This window comes from Vulpes vulpes, chromosome 2, assembly GCF_048418805.1.
Source record: "Vulpes vulpes isolate BD-2025 chromosome 2, VulVul3, whole genome shotgun sequence".
Taxonomy (NCBI): Eukaryota; Metazoa; Chordata; class Mammalia; order Carnivora; family Canidae; genus Vulpes; species Vulpes vulpes.
This window is the reverse complement of record NC_132781.1, coordinates 25,505,572-25,522,594: the sequence shown is the minus strand read 5'-3', so window position 1 is coordinate 25,522,594 and position 17,023 is coordinate 25,505,572. Positions and strand designations below refer to the sequence as shown.

The 17,023-nt window shown below is 57.5% G+C and overlaps 1 protein-coding gene across 1 annotated transcript; it reads right to left on the bottom strand.

The window, feature by feature from the left end:
- Positions 1 to 10,832: 10,832 nt before the first annotated feature.
- Positions 10,833 to 15,191, bottom strand: NXPH3 (neurexophilin 3). The gene is made up of 2 exons (XM_025995854.2): positions 14,990 to 15,191; positions 10,833 to 12,607 (listed from the first exon to the last, which is right to left on the bottom strand). Exons 1-2 carry the CDS (start codon positions 15,041 to 15,043, stop codon positions 11,903 to 11,905), a joined length of 759 nt encoding a protein of 252 aa, XP_025851639.1. The 5' UTR covers positions 15,044 to 15,191; the 3' UTR covers positions 10,833 to 11,902.
- Between the last annotated feature and the right edge of the window lie 1,832 nt (positions 15,192 to 17,023).

Sequence of the window (17,023 nt, the reverse complement as noted above, 5' to 3'; positions counted from 1 at the left end):
CCCATATTAAGCAATCTATAGGTAGTTTGACATACATGAACCAATAGTCCTATTATTACTATATATATATTTTTGGGTAAATAAACATTTTACTTCTATCTCTTATAAGTATTAGAAGTATTTCATTGAACCACTAATGAAAAATGGGCATATCCCCTGACAACATGATCCAGTATAATTTCGAGTCATTCCAGGGTTGTGATCTCCACTGAGTATCCTTCCTGCCCCCACTCCCTCTGAACAAAATCAGAAGAGAAAAAGGGGAGTGGTCAACATACCACTGGGTGATCCCCAGGGTCTTCCACACCAACCTAAATTTAAGAACCTTGCCTTGGTTTAGCTTTTAAGAATGTATTTTCTTCTGTTTTCTTTACTAATTATTCATTTCCACATTCAATATATGATGTGCCAGAGACTGTGCTGGTTTCTAGGGGTAAACAGCAAATCCCACTAACTGCTCCCTGACTTCCATGGAGCCTAGAATCTTATGAGAGAGTGTCCTTAATTTGACAGACACGTGATTTCAAACCATGCTGAGTGTTCTGAAAGAAATATATGGGGCACCATTGAGAGCCTGTGAGCAGGGAATTGATCTGGGGGGAGCCAGAAGACTTCCCTAAGAAAGCAGCTTTTGAGGTGAGAGCTGAAGGCCAAAGAGCCATCAGCCTGGGAAGGTGGGGTAGGCACACTCTGCACAAAAGAAATGGCACATGTCAAGTCCTAAGTGTCGGGAGGGAACTCAGAGCCCCTAGAGCCCGGAAGTCTGGGTGGCTGGACTGTGGACGAGTGTGGCAGCGAGTTAGACACCAGAGCTGGGAGGACCTCCCTAGGTCACAGGTAGGATTTAGGTACTTAATTGAGAATGGTGGGAAATCATTAAAGAGTGTTAGGTGGAAGAGGGTGACAAGATTTCATTTTAATAAGATCTCTAGCTAGAGTTTAGAAAAGTTAATGTTGGCAGTGGGGAGAGGGAAGGCCAGAGCTAACAGAACATGCACTCGGGAGGTAGCAGAGCCAAGAAGTAGATCTTTTTGAGAGAGATTTAGGGGGCAGATTTGGCAGAACTTGATGATGGATTGGATGAGTAGAGACGAGGAGGCGACCAGGATGGACTCACCCAAATAGAGACGGATGGGAAGATAACAGGCTTGAGGGAAATTAGATCACTGATTTCATCTTATTTGTTGATCATGAGAGGCATCATGTGGGCTGTTCAATGTATGAGCCTAGCACTCAGGGAAGACGGGACTAGTCGGAAGGTTCTGGAGATACTGGTCTATAGGTGGAACTGAAGCCCTGGGTGTGTTGGATCCAAAGAAGAGTACAGAGTGAGGAGAGAAGGGGCCCTGGGATTAAACCTTAAGGAATCCTTAGCCTTGAAGACCGGTTGTGGAAGAGAAGTCACAAAGGAGAAGTGGCCAGAAATAGAAATCGAAGTGAAGAGGACCAATATGAAAGAGTTAAATGTGTCAAATGCTGTCGACTGAGAGCAAGGATTTAAAAATGTCCATTGGAGCTAGTAACATGGAAGTCCTTGGTGACCTTAGCCAGGGCCACTCAGGGAAGGGCCGGGTCGGGGGAGGTGAGGAGGGGGTGGGAGGTGACGCATGAGCCGGGAGAGGGAGGACAGGCTCCGGATTCAGGTATGGCTGTGAAGAGAAGTTCCGGCGGTGCCTGGAGGGGGAAATGAGTAGAAGGTGGTGGGCTTTCCCATAGGACAAAACCTGTTTGAAGCTGGTGGCAAGTCTCCAGTAGAGAGGGGATGGTCCATGCCCTGAGGTGCTGAGCACACAGAGGGCTGGGGAGCTTAAGAAGGCCGCGGAGGGACACCTTCTGTGGGTGTGAGGAGGGTCCTGCAGACACAGGCAGTTTGTGTCAAGATGGGCAGAGAAGTGTGCCCCTGGGGACTTGTGAGTTTTCCGGTGTTAAGTAGAGAATAAGGTCAATGACTGAGAATTGCCATTGACTGGGATGGGGTGGGGTGGAGGAGTGGTCTGACCAGGTGGCGGTGGGCAGGGGGTGTGCAGTTGGTAAGAGTGCAGCGCTGAGGGGCCAGCCCAGGCTGGTGTTTGGTGGCACAGCAGCTGGAGTCTGGGAGCCTGGCTCTGCTCTCCGGCCGCCACTCGTGATCCTGGCCAAAGCACTTGTCTGCATCAGCCTTAATTTTCTCATCTGTAAAATGGGCATACGGCATAGAGTTCTCTTGGGAAATTAATGAGAAAGTATATGTCAAGTCCTTAATACGGTGACTGTCATTCAACAGGGCTTCAGAAAGATAAACTGCTGCTACTGTTAATGTCATCACCACGTAATTCCAGTTGGTTCTAGCCTAAGCTATATACAGCCTTTGGGGCCCATTCCCTTTTTTGATTTCTTGGAATGGAATGTAAATCTGCAATGAGACACTGAAATGGGCAGGTTTGGGAGAATTCCCTGCGGAGAAAGGACCTGCGTCCAGCGGCCAGCCTGGCGTCCGTGAGCTCCACGCCCTTGGCCTGCTGTGGTGTGTGGAGGAGGGGGAGTCCCCAGAAGTATCAGGAAGGAGTCAGCCGGTACCACATCTTTCAGTCACCTGGGATGGCGCATGTATGATCACCCCCATCGCCACTGTCACAGTCTCGGGGAAGGAAGCGAGTAGCGCTTGACATGAGGCATTCCAGGGAGGAAGGTAGGAGGCGGGGCAGAAGGCCTTGGACTTGCAGATGTGAGAAGAGGGCCTGGGGAGGGGCCGGCCGGAACTTTGGGACCCGGGAGCCCTGCGCCTCGGGCTTTGGCTGGCTTCTGAGGGACCAGGGAAAGACGGGTGATGCATAGCTGCTAATCCAAGCCCATCTCCTCCGCACCATTTTTGTTCTTGGGCTCCTCTTTTTTTCCCCTCCTTCTCTACTCCCCGTCCTTCCCTCCTCCTGGAGCATGGAAGCGTCCATTTCTCCCCTGTTTTCCTAGACATTTCCCTCCCCTGTCTCCCGTCCGGCTCGCTGGAGTGACATCTTGAGCCTGATCCTGCCGCATTAAAAAAATAAAAAAGCCTGCCTACAACGAGCCCTCCAGTGCTGATCTCTGCTGAGATGAGGCAGATGGCAGAGCTTGAGTAAGCAGCCCCCTCCTATCCCAGGCCCGGCGCTGCCAAGACTGGGAAATGGGGCATTTGTATACCCTTCCATGCTCCTGTATCCTCCACCTAGCCCCTGTTTCCCCAAACCAGCATCGTTCTTGTCTTGTGTAGATGCTGCCCGGCGGGGGCTAGCCACCTCCTGACCCGGGTCTCCTCCCTCCCTGTCGAAGACTCCCATGAGAGCAATGAAGTTCGGACGTCATCTGTGAGTCAAGATGTAGTAGCAAGGTTGTGCGTGTACCCCAGGCCCTTGGCCCTTCTCAAAGTGTGGAAGAAATGGGTCACGCAAGGCCCAGTCCCCAGGGGACTCATCCTCAGGGGTAAAGTCTGAGGTGGGTACGTTTTGCATACCCTGCTCTCAGGGGGGCCAGCAAGGGACCATGGGCCATCCAGGGTAATGAGAAACTGATCCGTGGGGTGGAGGTGACAGATGGAGGTGACGAGTGGAGGTGACAAAGACAAGGTAGGGGGTAGGGCGAGGTAAGGCAGGAGGGGCCCTGGGCAGGCTGCCTCAGTACGCTTGGCTGACTGCTCTATAATCCTGTGCTTCTAAATAAAGACCCTGTGGCCACCTGCATTCTCTGAGCCTTGTGGTATGTTTACAAGCAGAGGTCCCAGGAGGGGAGGACACAGACGAACCTCCTTAGTGCACCACCGGGGCTTCTGGAGTGCAGAAGGGGGCTTCTGGGCCCAAGGAGCTAAGTAGTAAGGCAACCAAGGGCCCAATTTCTTCACCGGAATCAAGGAAAACAAAAATAGATTCCTTTGTATGCATCATCTTTTATAGACAGGACAGACTTCTGACCTCCCCTGCGTGGGCTTCTCCCGCACATTCTTCCTGCAGCAAGAAATGAATGCACCCATGGCCATTCTTCCCCTCACTCCCTCCCCACAGGCTTGGCCAAGATTTGGGAGGGCCGTAGTGTGGGACTACTCAGAGCAGCTCACCTGGTCGCTGCCTCAGTGCCAAACACAGTTCCAACTGCTACACATGTTCTAATTCACAACAGCCCCTCACAGGTAAGGATTATCCCCATTTTACAGATGGGGAAATTGAGACACACGGATGTTCAGTAACCTGCCCAAGGCCTACAGTTAGGAAGTGTCAGCCTGGCTTCAGATTCCAGCCTCTTGACCACTGCCCTACATGGCCTACCCCAAAAAGAAAGAGGAACCAGCTTTCTCCCCCTTGCTGTGAGGCTCTGGGATGCCCGTGGGGCCTGGCAGGTGGGTAGGAGGACCAGGCAGTGCTAGATGACAGTAGCCCTGCCCTGACGTGGTGCCACCATTCACAGAGTCAGTTTGTTCCTTACAGGAACCATGTGAGGAGGCAGGGAAAGAACTGCCATCCAAGGCCCAGAGAAGCCTGAGACCAGGCCAAGATCACATGGCAACTACGGTGTAAACCCAACTCTCTTCAAACACATTACAGCTGAGGGATGGCCTTATTTTGACCCCAAGGTAGGGGTGCCCTGGCTCCCTGGGACTGAGCAGGCCATTCTTCCCCAGGTGGGTTTACCACATAAGCCATGAAGGGGATCTGGGGCAAGGAAGCCTGCTCTAATGGAAAGAGCAGGTATTGGGTTAAGATCCACAAGGCCCTGGCTTTTCCCATGACTCTCAGTGATTCAGCTCGAGAACTTGCCCCTCTCACTGTGCCCTCTGAGCTAACCTGGGTCTCCAAAGACCCTTCTAGAGAAAACAACATATAATACTGGGGACAGGTGGGTGGAGAGGTGGGCCTCTCTCCTAGCCAGGAGGTCAGGCATGCCAGGTGGGGACAGTGGCTTGTCCTCCTGTCATCGCTTCCTTTCAGCCGTGGGCATGCCTCAGCATGAAGGGCTTGGTGTGCAGGACACGGGGGTGCAAGTCGTTCATCAGTTAGGCCTCGGAGGTAGGGTCTCTGCCTCTGGGGAGACTCCAGGCCAGCTGGCCAGCGGCACATACCCCAGGCCTTCACAGAATCTCCATTCTGAAGCACCAACAGCTCCTGTGTCCAGTCTCTCAATTAGTCTAGGGGGGAAATCCACATTTCCTATTGTTATAGTCCCCAAGTTGGCAGGGACACAGCACTCCAGACTCAACCTGAGTCAGAGATAGGAGCAGGATCTTCAGAGAAAGCTGTGGGTGTCAGGGGACAGCAGAGGACACGAGACAGAGTGCCAAGTGAGGCTTGGCAGGGAGAGGGGGAAGGGTGGGAAGGGTGGGAGCAGAAAGGCCTAGGTTCCTGGGGAGCATGTCCATCAGAGCCAAGGACGGAGTCTCCCCAGCTCAGCTTTGGAAGGAGAACCCTTGGAGTGGTGTGGCAGGGCCCAGTGGCTCCCAATATTTCCCCTTGCATTTCTCCTTCACCTTGGAGTTTCTTGCTCCAGTTCCAACCACTGACATCATGCTGACTCCAATAGAACATTTCCTTGAAGGCCATGGCTCAAGTGTGAACCGAAACCTTTTCTGGATCTCCTGGTGCCATGGAGACTTGCTAGAACTTTCAGAGGCTTTATTAAACAATATTTGCTGAATGAATGAGCACTAAGGGAGAACAGATGGGTATTAGTGTGTGGTGTCCACAAGGCTTAAGAAGAGCCCGGCTCACAGAGCCTGGGTTTCAGAATCTGCCCCTGCCAAGGCTTGGTGGGCTCTGGCCTGGCCCGGGTCCCTTCCTTCTGCCTTCCTAAGTCGGAGCCACCTGACGCCCAGCACCATGCAGGTCCTTACTGGTGCCCAAGAAACAACGCAGCCCTCTACAACCCACCTAGGCCACTGGCTTTTGTTCCCCTCCCCAGGCAGTTGCCTGTCCTCGAGGAAAGACCCCATTCTCAGGGACATGGCTTTCCTTCGGTGGATGCGGAGGCAGCCCCATTTCTTAAGCCCGACCAATTCGGGAGGAATCCATAGCGGGCCTGCTCTTACCCAGAGTGTCCTAGGCAGGGCCAGGGTCTCAGGCAGCTCAGACCCGAACTTCTGCGGCCTCTGGTGGTCCCAGTGCAAGCACCAAACCAACGCTGACAGTGTCAGTTTCTAGATCCTGCTACTCTGCAGCCAAGGGCCTGGTTGGCCTGGCTCCCCGCCTGGCTGCAGACCAAGCCAGAGGCAGGGGCCACGCTGACTGTTACGTGCAGTTTGTATCCACCGGGTGGAGGTACCACTGTGCTGCCCTGCCCTCTCCCCTCCCATCACAGGGCCCCTCCTGCATTGGACTTCCAAAGCTGTGTTGTTGCAGGTAATTAAAGGGTTTTAATTAAATTAGGATCCCATCTGGCTGGGATCAGTCAGGCCCTTAACGAGGATTGTGTGTCACCAACATCAGAATGTGGATGGGGACTCAGACGTGCAGGGGTTGAATTTGGGGACTGGAGGCCTTTCAGAAGGGGTGGAGAATCCTTCTGAGCCCGTCAGGGGCTCCCTGCCATGGTGCAGCCACTCTTTCCACCTCCAAAAATGGAGATTGTGGGCCTCCATGCCAGGGAGTGGTTGGGGGTGGCGGGGGAGGGGAGGACCAGAGCTCTCCCCAGTTCATTCCTGCCCGCAAGCCTATAAGACCTCTCTGATGTGCGGCAAGATATGTGATCATTAGCTCATTTCTCCGATGAGGAAACGAGTCCACAGAAGGGAAGCACTGAAACACATCCACTGGGTTGGGTGGTGATAGATGTAACTGTAAGAAATGGAGACCCAAAGCACAGTGGCGTAAATGAGGTAGAAATTGGATTTTTCTCTCACATAAAAGTCTGAAGGGAGGCAGCCTAGGGCTAACATGGTGTTTCTAGTCCACAACATTTTCTATTTCACAAGGCGTTCAGCAACCAAGCCTTCCCCCACTCATTGCTCTGTCACTTCCAGGATGTGACTCTTATGCCCATGGTCTAAGATGGCAGCGAGAACTGTCTTTCAACTGTCTTATCAACTGTCTTTCTAGAAGTTGCCAAATAACCCTTTGGCTCACTGGCCAGATCTCAGTCACAGGACCCCATCTAGGTACAAGAGAGGCAGAGGGATGTAGTATTTACCTCAGGTAGCCATATGCCCAGCTAAACACTAAGGATTCTATTCCTATGGAAAAAGGGGAAATGCATATTATGGGACAATTAGTGGCCTCTGCCTCATGCATTATGGGGCAGAATCTGCCAAGTCTCCTCCCTCCAGCCCAGGGCCCTTCCACCCAGCTATGTGAAGCTGACAAGCCCACATCCAAAAACAAAGGAGGAAGAAATCATATTTGTCGAGTAAGTCATTTAGTTTTTCCCCCAATGCTCCAATGTAGGTAGGTCCCTAGGTTTTCACCTAAGGAGGTGTGGCAGATGATGTCCTTTGCCCAAAGCCACCCAGCTAATGAACTACAGACCCAGGATCAGGACACAGATATAAATTCCTGCAGCACATATGTTGCCGGTTCAGGGGCAGCCTCTGTGGTTTGCGAGGTGCCAGCTGGTCCTTTGGGACCATCTAGCCAGGTGGCCCTGAGATGATGGACTGGAAAGCTTTGAAGTAGGCATCCGTCACTTGAATCATCCGGTCAGCTTTTGAGCTTGGCAGGCCGACAGGAAATGGGCCCCCATGGAACCAGAGCCCAGCCCCCGACCACTGACTGCCAGGTCTCCTCTGGCATTTACGCCTTAAGGATGACGGCAGCTGCCACTCCAGGACTTTGGCATAATTGACAGGTGCCACCCCCGCCCAATCTTGCCTCCTCCCTGGTGGGGCTGGTGGGGCCTCTCTTTGCCTGTCACCCCACTCCCCCCATCCCCCACCCCCATTCTCCTTGCTGTACCACGGGACTCAGAGTCTCTAGAAGTAACATTTCTCTCTCCCACTCCCAGTCATGGCATTGGATCACTTCCCAACACAGTAGCAACTGGTTCACTGTGTCTCCCACAACCCCCAATAGCTACCCAACTTGATAATCTAGATCCCTGGTCACCCCCTGACCTTCAGCTGCCTCCACCCCCATGCATACCCTTCCCCCACTTCCCTACCCACCCACCACCTCGTGCATCTCTGAGCAATGGGCCTCGCCTCAGGAGACTGCCACACGCAAGGTCACCAGCATCCCTGCCAAGGACGGGGAAGGGGGTGACTCAGTTCCCGCTTGCTCATCCTAGGGAGGAAAAATGAGGGGGAAGGAGGAGAGAAGAGGGACCTAGACACCTATTGCTTTTGCCTTAAGCTTCATTCAGAGGAAGACTCAGCTTTGCTGCCAGTTGACCTAACATGGATTCCCTCTTGTCAGCTTCACAGACAGCTGGGAAGATTCGCCCCATCAGAGATGGGGACAGTGAGACCTAGAAAGTACCTGCGCCCAAAGCCAAAGGTCAGAGGCAGCCTCCACGTGTTCTGGGAGCAAGCTTTCCTCCTTAGGTCCATATTGCAGTTCTTGCCCTCAGGAAACTCCAATCTGATGAGGGAGGCACAGATGCTGGCCTCACGGGCTCTTCAATCAGATGTGGGGTTACAGACCCCAGCTCCTCAGTCTCATAGGGTGATTTGGGCCATGACCTCAAAGAGCATTCAATCTGCTAGGCTTGCTCCACTCAGATGAAGGAGACAAGGACTCTGCCCTGGGGAAGCTCCCCAGCTAGGTTGAGCAGATAGATGGCACAGCTGGACCACAGGACCAAAGGCCCTGTCACTGAAGTGCAGAGGTGGGGGAGGCCAAAGGGTTGGGTAAGGGAAGGACCTAGAGCTTCTTTTCTGGAGCTTTCCTTCCAGAGGAATCTGCTCTCCAGTGTTTGGCAAGATCAAGCAGCAGTTTATGTAGTGCCTGGGGGGGATCCATCTCCCTGGGGAGGATGTCACAGACATTGCTCACCAAGGGGGCAGAGGTTGGCGCCCTCGTGACGAGAGGCAGTTGTGTAGACCCCTCACCTTTGTGAGGACCACGGGGCATAGGAAATATTGGTGGTGGCAAGAATATCAGGGCCCAAAGGTCTATTCCACAAGACTTACAAATCAGGAGAAAATCTATTAGCAAGATCCTAGCCGAGAAGAGCAGCCAGGTTAGTGTGGCAGAAAAGGAGGGATGAGGCAGTGGAGTGTGCGCGAGGGTGAAATGAAGTTATTAAAATGAACCCATCCCCTGCTCAGACGGAATGTGTGCCAGGCAGGCCAGCCCTCCAGCTGTCCACAGCATCTGGCTCTCCACGAAAGAGGAGCCAGAGGGGGTGGGTCAGAGCATCCCCTGGTCCTGCTAATAGTTCAGCCAGGCCAGGTGAGGAGGGTCAGGACCGCTGCCTTCCTCTTCCTCCGGTGCCCACAGGGTGCGGGAGGCAGTGGTGTTTTGGAGGCATCCACAGGTAAGAGTTCCCCAGGTTCCAGCAGCCCCGGGCCCCCCACTCAGGGGGTCCTGAGCCCCTGGGCCTGCCTGAATTCCAAGCACCTGTCCCAAGGTGGGAAGGGAGAGAGTGGCATGGCCCGGTGGGAGGAGTGTCACAAATCTCTGCTCAGGAGAGGTGGCCCCAGGAGGCACGATGCAGGGGAAAGCTGGAACAGGAGTGTGAGCTTGAGTCATGTGCCCTTTCTGGGTCACTTCATGAGCAAGGTGGCTTCTAAGGCCTCGTCCAGCTCTAATCTGCAGTGAGAGGAGCAAGGGGGCTGTGCTGAGTGCTGGTGGGCAGGGGAGACAAGCTAGGAGTGGCAGGACCACCTTCCCTTCCTGCTATGACTCTCCTAGCTGTGGCTGCGCGGCCAAAAGGGACCCAGGGGGCCTGAGTGCTGCCCCCCCAAGTGAGCAGACCTCAGATGACCTTAGAGAGGGCATTGTGATCTTGGTACCCGGGGCTCAGTGTTCTGCGCACTGAGCCTCAAAGGGCCCAGCTGACTCCCGGGCGAGGCGCCACGGGCAGACATCCTTCCCAAGGCCTTCCCATAGGCTGGGGCAGGAGAATGGCTGCTCCCAGGCCTCCTTCTGTCCCCACTTCCCCCCAACCTGGCCTGTTGCCGTACTAGCACATCACCAGACTGAGAAACCAACACTCCGATTCTCTGAAAGGACCCTTCCAGGAGGTTTCCCCAGGAGAAGCAGCTGGAAGTCACAGTGGGGAGAGAGCCTCAGAGGTGTCTCTTCATCTTAGGGAGCCAGAGCCAGAGAGGAACACAGAGGTCATGTGAGTGGTCCTCAGAGTGTGGTCCCTGGGCCAGGAGCATCAGTATCCACCATGGGTCCTTGTCAGAAGGGCAAATCCTTGCACCTCACCCCAGCCCTACTGAATTAGAAACTGGGGCCCAGAAATGCATGTGTTAAACGATGCTCCCAGTGATTCAGATGCCCACTCACATTGGAGAAGCTCTGGGTGGGGCAAGCTCCTCAGTTTACAAAGAAGCAGAAAGAGACCCAGAGAAGAGAATGGACTTATCTGAGCCCACGGAGCAAAATACTGATGGCGAGAGCAAGGTTCCCCCACCCCGGGCCCACCCAGATAATAGCCTAGGGAAGCCAAGAAATACAATGGCCCATCCCACCTACTAGCTCTTCCTCCCCACACTGCTTTGCAGCTGCTGCCCCCCTACACCCAGGAGCATGCCAAGCAATGTCTGCCCAGACTTCCCGAAGGCTCCAGAAAGGGGGCTGGAGCCCCAAAGCTGTCAGTGAGTGGCAGCTCTAGCAGCCACTGACCAGACCACAGCTCTGGTCTCCAGGAGATGTCCTGCTGCCATCTGAGCAAGGCTGGCTGGACATAGGGCACCCAGGGCCCTTCCCTGCCCCAGACAATTCGGAATCCAATGCCTTGGGAAAGCTTTATTCCCGGTTCCAGAACAAGACTCTGCACACAGAAGTCGACAATCAGGTGATGTCACACCCCGCCCACCCCTCCCCCACCCACAGACAGACACCATGGAACAGGTCCAGCACGCCCTTGACCATCTGGCGGCCCTCAGCCCCATGGGCCAAGAGGGGAGCTGCTGGCTCTACCCAGGTGAGCCCCAGGCAGACAGGCAAGGTTCACCCACTGGACAAGGACACTCCTAGAGGAGCCAGCAGGGGATGGCATAGCAGAGGGACACGGCGCAAGGGTGGGCTTCCATCTGTGGCCTTGGTGTTGGGAGACCCACAATCACCCTCTGTCTCAGCTTAAGGATGGGTGTCCCATCAGCACAAGGGTGAGCAGGGTGTGGGGGTGGGCAGCAATGGCAGGAGAGGGAATCTTGGAAAGGTATGGCCTGGCTGGGAACAGATGGTCTATTTGTCAAGACATCAAGAAGACTTCAAGGGTCACCACTTCAGCCTCAAGCCAAGCTCAGTCCATAGTCTAGGTCAAGGGCTTACGGGGGGCCGCCTCAGGGAGGCCCTCCCCCTACCTAGAGCTGGTGCCCAGGCAGCCCCATCTCTGCCATCCTTTGTTGCCTACTTGGTGTCCACGCTGGTGAAACGCCCCTCTCTTTGTTGCTGTTCTTCCTCAGGATGGCAAAGAGGGAGCCAAGGCTTTAGGCTCCTCTCCATCACTTTATTGGGGCCACACTGGTCTGACTTCCCCAGGGATCTCCTGGACCCAACATCTTCCCGTTGCTTGGTGGGGAAGCCCCGTGGGGCTGCCCAGAGAACCCACTCCTCCTCCAGTGCTCTTGTGTCCCAGTCGCTCCACCACCTCAGGCTGGGGCCAACACTCAGGACCCCTTCCCCACCACCACCTGCGACTTGGCCCTGGCCCCACTTGGCATCTCCTCCTCTCCACCCACCCTCCCTGCCTGAGGTCCCCCCGGTCCCTTCCCTGCCCAGTGTCCAGCCAGATGGCCTCCTCCGTTGGGCAGGCCTGTCCTTCCAGCCCCAGCCTGGCCTCTGCGGCCCGCCCAGGGTCACCCGGAGGGGTAGTAGGGAGTATCGCTGTGGTAGTTGTAATCTGGGCACACCTTCTGGACCAGCCTATAGTCTGTACTGTAGAAGGCGATGTAGACGCAGACGACTTTGAAGGGCTGGGAGCAGCTCCAGGTGGCCGAGCTCTGAGCGTGGTCTCGGGAGCAGGTCTTGGCTGGGTCGTGGGTGCAGAGCGAGGTCCGGCGGCCCCTTTCCACCTTCTCCCACTCCATCCGGCAGTTGAAGATTTTGGAGGCCTTGGCTTCAATGAAGATCTGCTGCTCCTGGTGGAACTCTACAGCTTTACTGGGGGGCACGAGGCTGATGGAGATATTGCCCTGGCCTGTGGCGTTGTGTCGGAAGTGGACGCTGAAGGTCCCGTTGCCGTGGTCCACAATCTTCCCTGTGACGAGCAGGTTCAGAGCCACCGTCTTGATGTTGGAGTAGAAGTCACCCCAGCCAAAGATTTTCTTCACCTTGGCCGAAGGTGGGGGGCTGAGGTTTGGGCGATTGGGAGGCTGCCCAAGGACCCCCCATGCCTCCCCAGGCGGAGCCAGCAGCCCTAGGAGGGTGGAGTTGGCCATGGGGCGGGACTTAGGTGAGATGTGGCCCCGCTTCCGAGGCATCCGGGGCCGGGGCTGGCTCTCGTGGTCGTCGCGCTCAGGGTCCTCTGAGCCGGGAGGGCCATCATCCTGGCCATAGATGACCTGTGAGGGGAGTTGGGAGGAGAGTGAGAGCCCTGTCCCTGAGGACCCAGGAGTTCTGGTCGCTGTTTCCTACCAACAGCCTGACCCTTCTACCGATCTGAGGCTGACGGATCCCTGCACATCACCCACTTACGCTAGGGGCTGGGTGTGTACACTCTGGCTTGTGTCATGGTCCCATCTTGCCTTGTGACATTCAGGTCGCCTCCATCTCCTCCCCGCCACTGTCCTGCCTCTGGCCACTACTCCAAGTCTGGAAAGATGGTCGAGAATGCTCTCCCGTGGGCCATGGCACCAGAGAAACAGCCCCTGCTCCTGGGGAGTCTCCAGTCTGATGGGGGAGGCTCAGCTTCCGATCTTGGGAATGGTCCTCAGCTGATGTCAGAAGCATAGCCCTGTGCTGACGCAGGAGAGGTTATAAGGTCACGATTTCACAGAGGAAATTCCCTGCCTCTGAGAAATTCACAACGCGATGGGGAGGCATAGTTACTGCCCTCAGGGAGCCCTGAGTGGAATCGGAGAGCCCCATCCCTGTGCTGGGAGAGCCCCGGTGGACAGGAGAAGGGCAGCCCCTGCTTTTTGGGACTCCCTAGTCTGTGGGATGAGACATCGCCCCCCTTATCCTAGGATATTTCATCCCCCGAGGTTAAGAGAATTAATAGAACCCAGTGACATTTTCTCCCATGTGCAAATGCAGCTTAGGTTTTGGCAGAAGGGATAAGAGGAGCCCAGGAGTGAATTCCACACCCAGGATGGCCAAGATATGGAAGGTCAAAATCTCTGAGGATCACCGATGATGACATGCCCCGACACCGTTGCTCCAAGAGGCAGGAGTTCTTAATTTACCCGTTCTACAGATGAGGCCATCAGGACTCAAAGGTTACATCCCTAGAAGGCTAAGTCACAGAGGGTCAGCCCTCCGATTCACCCCTCACTTCTGGCCTCATGGACCACATAGGTTCGTTTATGGAGGTTCTGTCCAAGCTCCATCCCCACCTGGAATCTTCTGCCAAACTGCCAAGGCTTGGCCAGCATCTGCTGGATCAGCCATGGCAACAGGCAACACCTGGGAAGGCCTCCTGAAGGAGCTATGGGGAGGGCCAGCAGGACAGCGTGACCCAGCTCAGACACGGGACAGCTCAGGAGGGCATCAGGGAGTAGACAAGGTTTCCTGAGGGCAGCCGCCTGGTGTGTGCTTACTCAGCTTCTAAAGAGAGTACTCCCCCCTATGTGTCTGCGTTAGAGCACCAGGGGCACCAGCTCACAGCTGGGCAGCCTGTAGGTTTGCTGGTGACCCCTGGGGTGAGGATAGGGGGATGCCTGAGTGCTGGGCTCTGGAGGGCTCTGGGGCCCCCGGGGCCTTCATGCCCCCCACCCCGGCGCTGGCTATGCCTTTAGACATGTGCTAGGTGGCCCTGCCTGCTAGGCCCAGGGGTAGGGTAGAGAGGGGCAGCCAGGAGAGGGGGTTCCAGGGGGACTGGGACCTGGGGCTGCAGACCCTTGTTTACTTGGCCACGGGGGTCGCAGCTGAATGGCTGGAGGGTGGGGAGTGGGACAGCAGGTGTGGATAGGAGAAGGGAAGGGTGCTTCCACTGTGGCAAAGGGGAGGTGGCACAGAGCGGGTGGTTATTGTTTTGAGGAAACGGGCAGGTCCAGATGTGGGGCCGAGGCTTCTCTACGGCAGGACTGGGGGCGGGGCGGTCGGAGGGGAGTGAAGCCCGCGGCGGGGGGCCGGGGTGGGAGTCCCGGGCGTCCCGGGCGGCAGGACGCGGCGAGCGAGCGCACGGGGAGCGGGCTCTGGGCGCTCCGCTCAGCTGCCGCGGGCGCCCGGGGCGGGAGCCGCCTGCCCAGGTCCTGTGGGGCTCGGGCTGCGCGCAGCCGGGAGAGGAGAGGAAAACAACAGGCGGGGAGGGAGGGAGCGGGAGGGAAGGCGCGAGCGGGGGCCGCGGGGCCGCCCCCTGCCTGGACAGGCTCCGCGCGCCGAGGGACCCAGGTCCCGGGCCCTCGGGGTCCCCGCGGTCGGGGAAGAGCCCGCGGCCCCAGACCCGGCAGGTGGTCGGCCCCGCCACCCACCCCACTCCCCTTCCGCGCGTCCCGGGGCACCGGGACCCGGTCGGGTAACCCTGGGCGCCCCGCGGCCGGCCTTTTCCCTCGTGCTGGTCGCACCTCCCGCCGCCGGCGGCCGAGTGGGTGGGCCAGCCGAGCACCCTCTCCCCGCCCCTATTAACCCTTGCGGTCCGGTCTCGCTCCTCGGACCCGCCCTCTCCCCCAGCCTCCGGGCTTCCCCTCCATCCCCGGGATGTCGGGGGCAGGGAGAAAGTTTCCGGGCTCTCCCCCGTCCTCCGGGCCCCCGCCCCTCGGCGCAGCTCCCCGCGGGCCACTCACCAGATAGAGGCTGCCCTGCACTAGGAACACGAAGCAGCAGCGAGTCAGTTGCATCTTCCTCCTTTGCTGTCGGGCCCCTTTCTCTCCTCTTTTCCTGCCGGGCTCCCAGGCCCCTGCCTCGCCCCTGCTGCTTCAGGCGCGCCGTCCCATGCTCCGGTCCCCCGCTGCTCGCGGCCCTCCCCTCCGCCGGTCGCCCGGGACCGACCCCGCCCCCTCCGGGCCAGCTGTGCAGCCGCCGCCCCCCTCCCTGGGCCCAGCTGCGCGCGGCGCGGCCCCCTCTCGAGGTCCCAGATGTGCGCCCCGAGCGCCTCGAAGGGCCCCAGCCGCGCGCTGCCTCTGCCGCTCCAGATCTGCGCTCGGCGCCCCCCTCGGTCCAGCGGCGCTGCTCTCGCCCAGATGTGCTGGGGACCCGCGCGCGCGCCCGTCCCTGGCGCTAATTCCCCAGACCAGACGTCCCCTCCCGCCCCGTCGCGGCGCGCCCCCTGGCGGACGCCCCCGGCCGCGCCGAGCCCCGCCGCCCGCTCCCCGCGCAGCACCCCGCCAGACTGGAGCGCTCCTGGCGCCCAGGCGGCTCCCGCTTCCTCGTCCCTCCCACCGGCGGCGGCGGCGGCGGCAGGTACGGTGAGCCCAGCCGGTACCTCCGGAGTTAACTCCTCCCCTGCCGGCCTGCAGCCGGGGGACCTAGGACGAAGGGGGCAGGACGCGGGGGCGGGGGACGTGTCGGCGAGGCGGCGAGAGGATGGTGGCCCTGGGATAGGGACCCTACCCTTTGCATCCCCCTGGCAAGGCGCCTGTTCCTCCGCAGCGGGCATTGGGAACCTGCTGCCCTACCCTGCACCCCAGGAGACCTGGACTTGGGAAAGGTCATTTTTTCCAAACCCATTCCAACAGCCAAAAAAGCACGTCAATAACGAGTAGCCTATCCCCACAGCTGAAAGTCACTCTCTCTGCAAGACTCGCTTTTGTGCTGAGGGAAGTTCTTCTAGATGTCTAGCTTGTGCTCCCTTGCTATAATGTCAGTTTCTTTCTCTTCTACTTTACTCGGAGGGGCTACCATAACCAGCCCCCACCACTCTGTCCAATCACTGTGATGGGAAACTTTTGGCCAGAGCCCTGGATGAAAAGGTCACTCGGGGCCAGGCTGAATTCTGGGGCTGGGGTGAGAAGCTGAGGACTAGGCAGGTAAGGTCTCCCTGAAAGCTGTGTCTGTGCTTTTCACTACATACCCTCCCTGGGACCCAGGGACTGACCAGGCTGGGACATGGTGCTCCTATCCCAAGGGGTCCTTTGTAATCTCTGACCTCTGCAAACCTCCAGGGCCAGGAGGAAGAGCAGGGCCCTGATGCGAAATCCCCAAAGGCGGGGGGGGGGGGGGGGGGGGGGCAGGGGGGAGGGGTAGAGGGGTCCTGTCCTCCATCATCCCACTCATATCTGTGTTTCCTTGCTGGAATTCCAGGACCCTCTTAGTCCTTAGAAAAAGCAAAGGTCAAGTCCTAGCACCTCTGGAGGCTGTGAGAGTGAGGAGATACCCCAGCAGTTGGAGCAGCCCCAGCCTGGGCCAGGCCCAGGGAGCACGCTGGGTGGGCACTCTGCTCTGTGGCCCTCCAGGCCCGGCTTGGTCTCTGGCTGCAGCCCCCAGCACGCACCCAGCCTCCTCCCCCACCATCTGCCAGGCGGGTGCGCGGGGAATGCAGATGAATCTTAATATCAGCCTGGGCCAAGTGCGATGAGGGAGACAGATTCTGCAGAACCCAGACAGCATCGCAGAGCCCCCTTCATTCTTCAGGCGCCCTGGGCAGCGCCAGGAGGCAGCATCCTTCCCTGGTGGGGTGGGGGGTGGTCTGTGCATGTCTCTCAAAGACCCCCAAAGTCAGGGGAAGAAGGAACAGATAAATCCTTGTCTGGCCTCTGAGCCTCTGGTCAGGCTGGGAGGGAGAAGCTGTCGGCCTGAGCGTGGGCAGCTGGTTCCGGTGCTCAGCTAGGCAGAGGCGGAGCCGGGCCCACTCCCTGTCCATCCCCAGAAGGTCCTATACC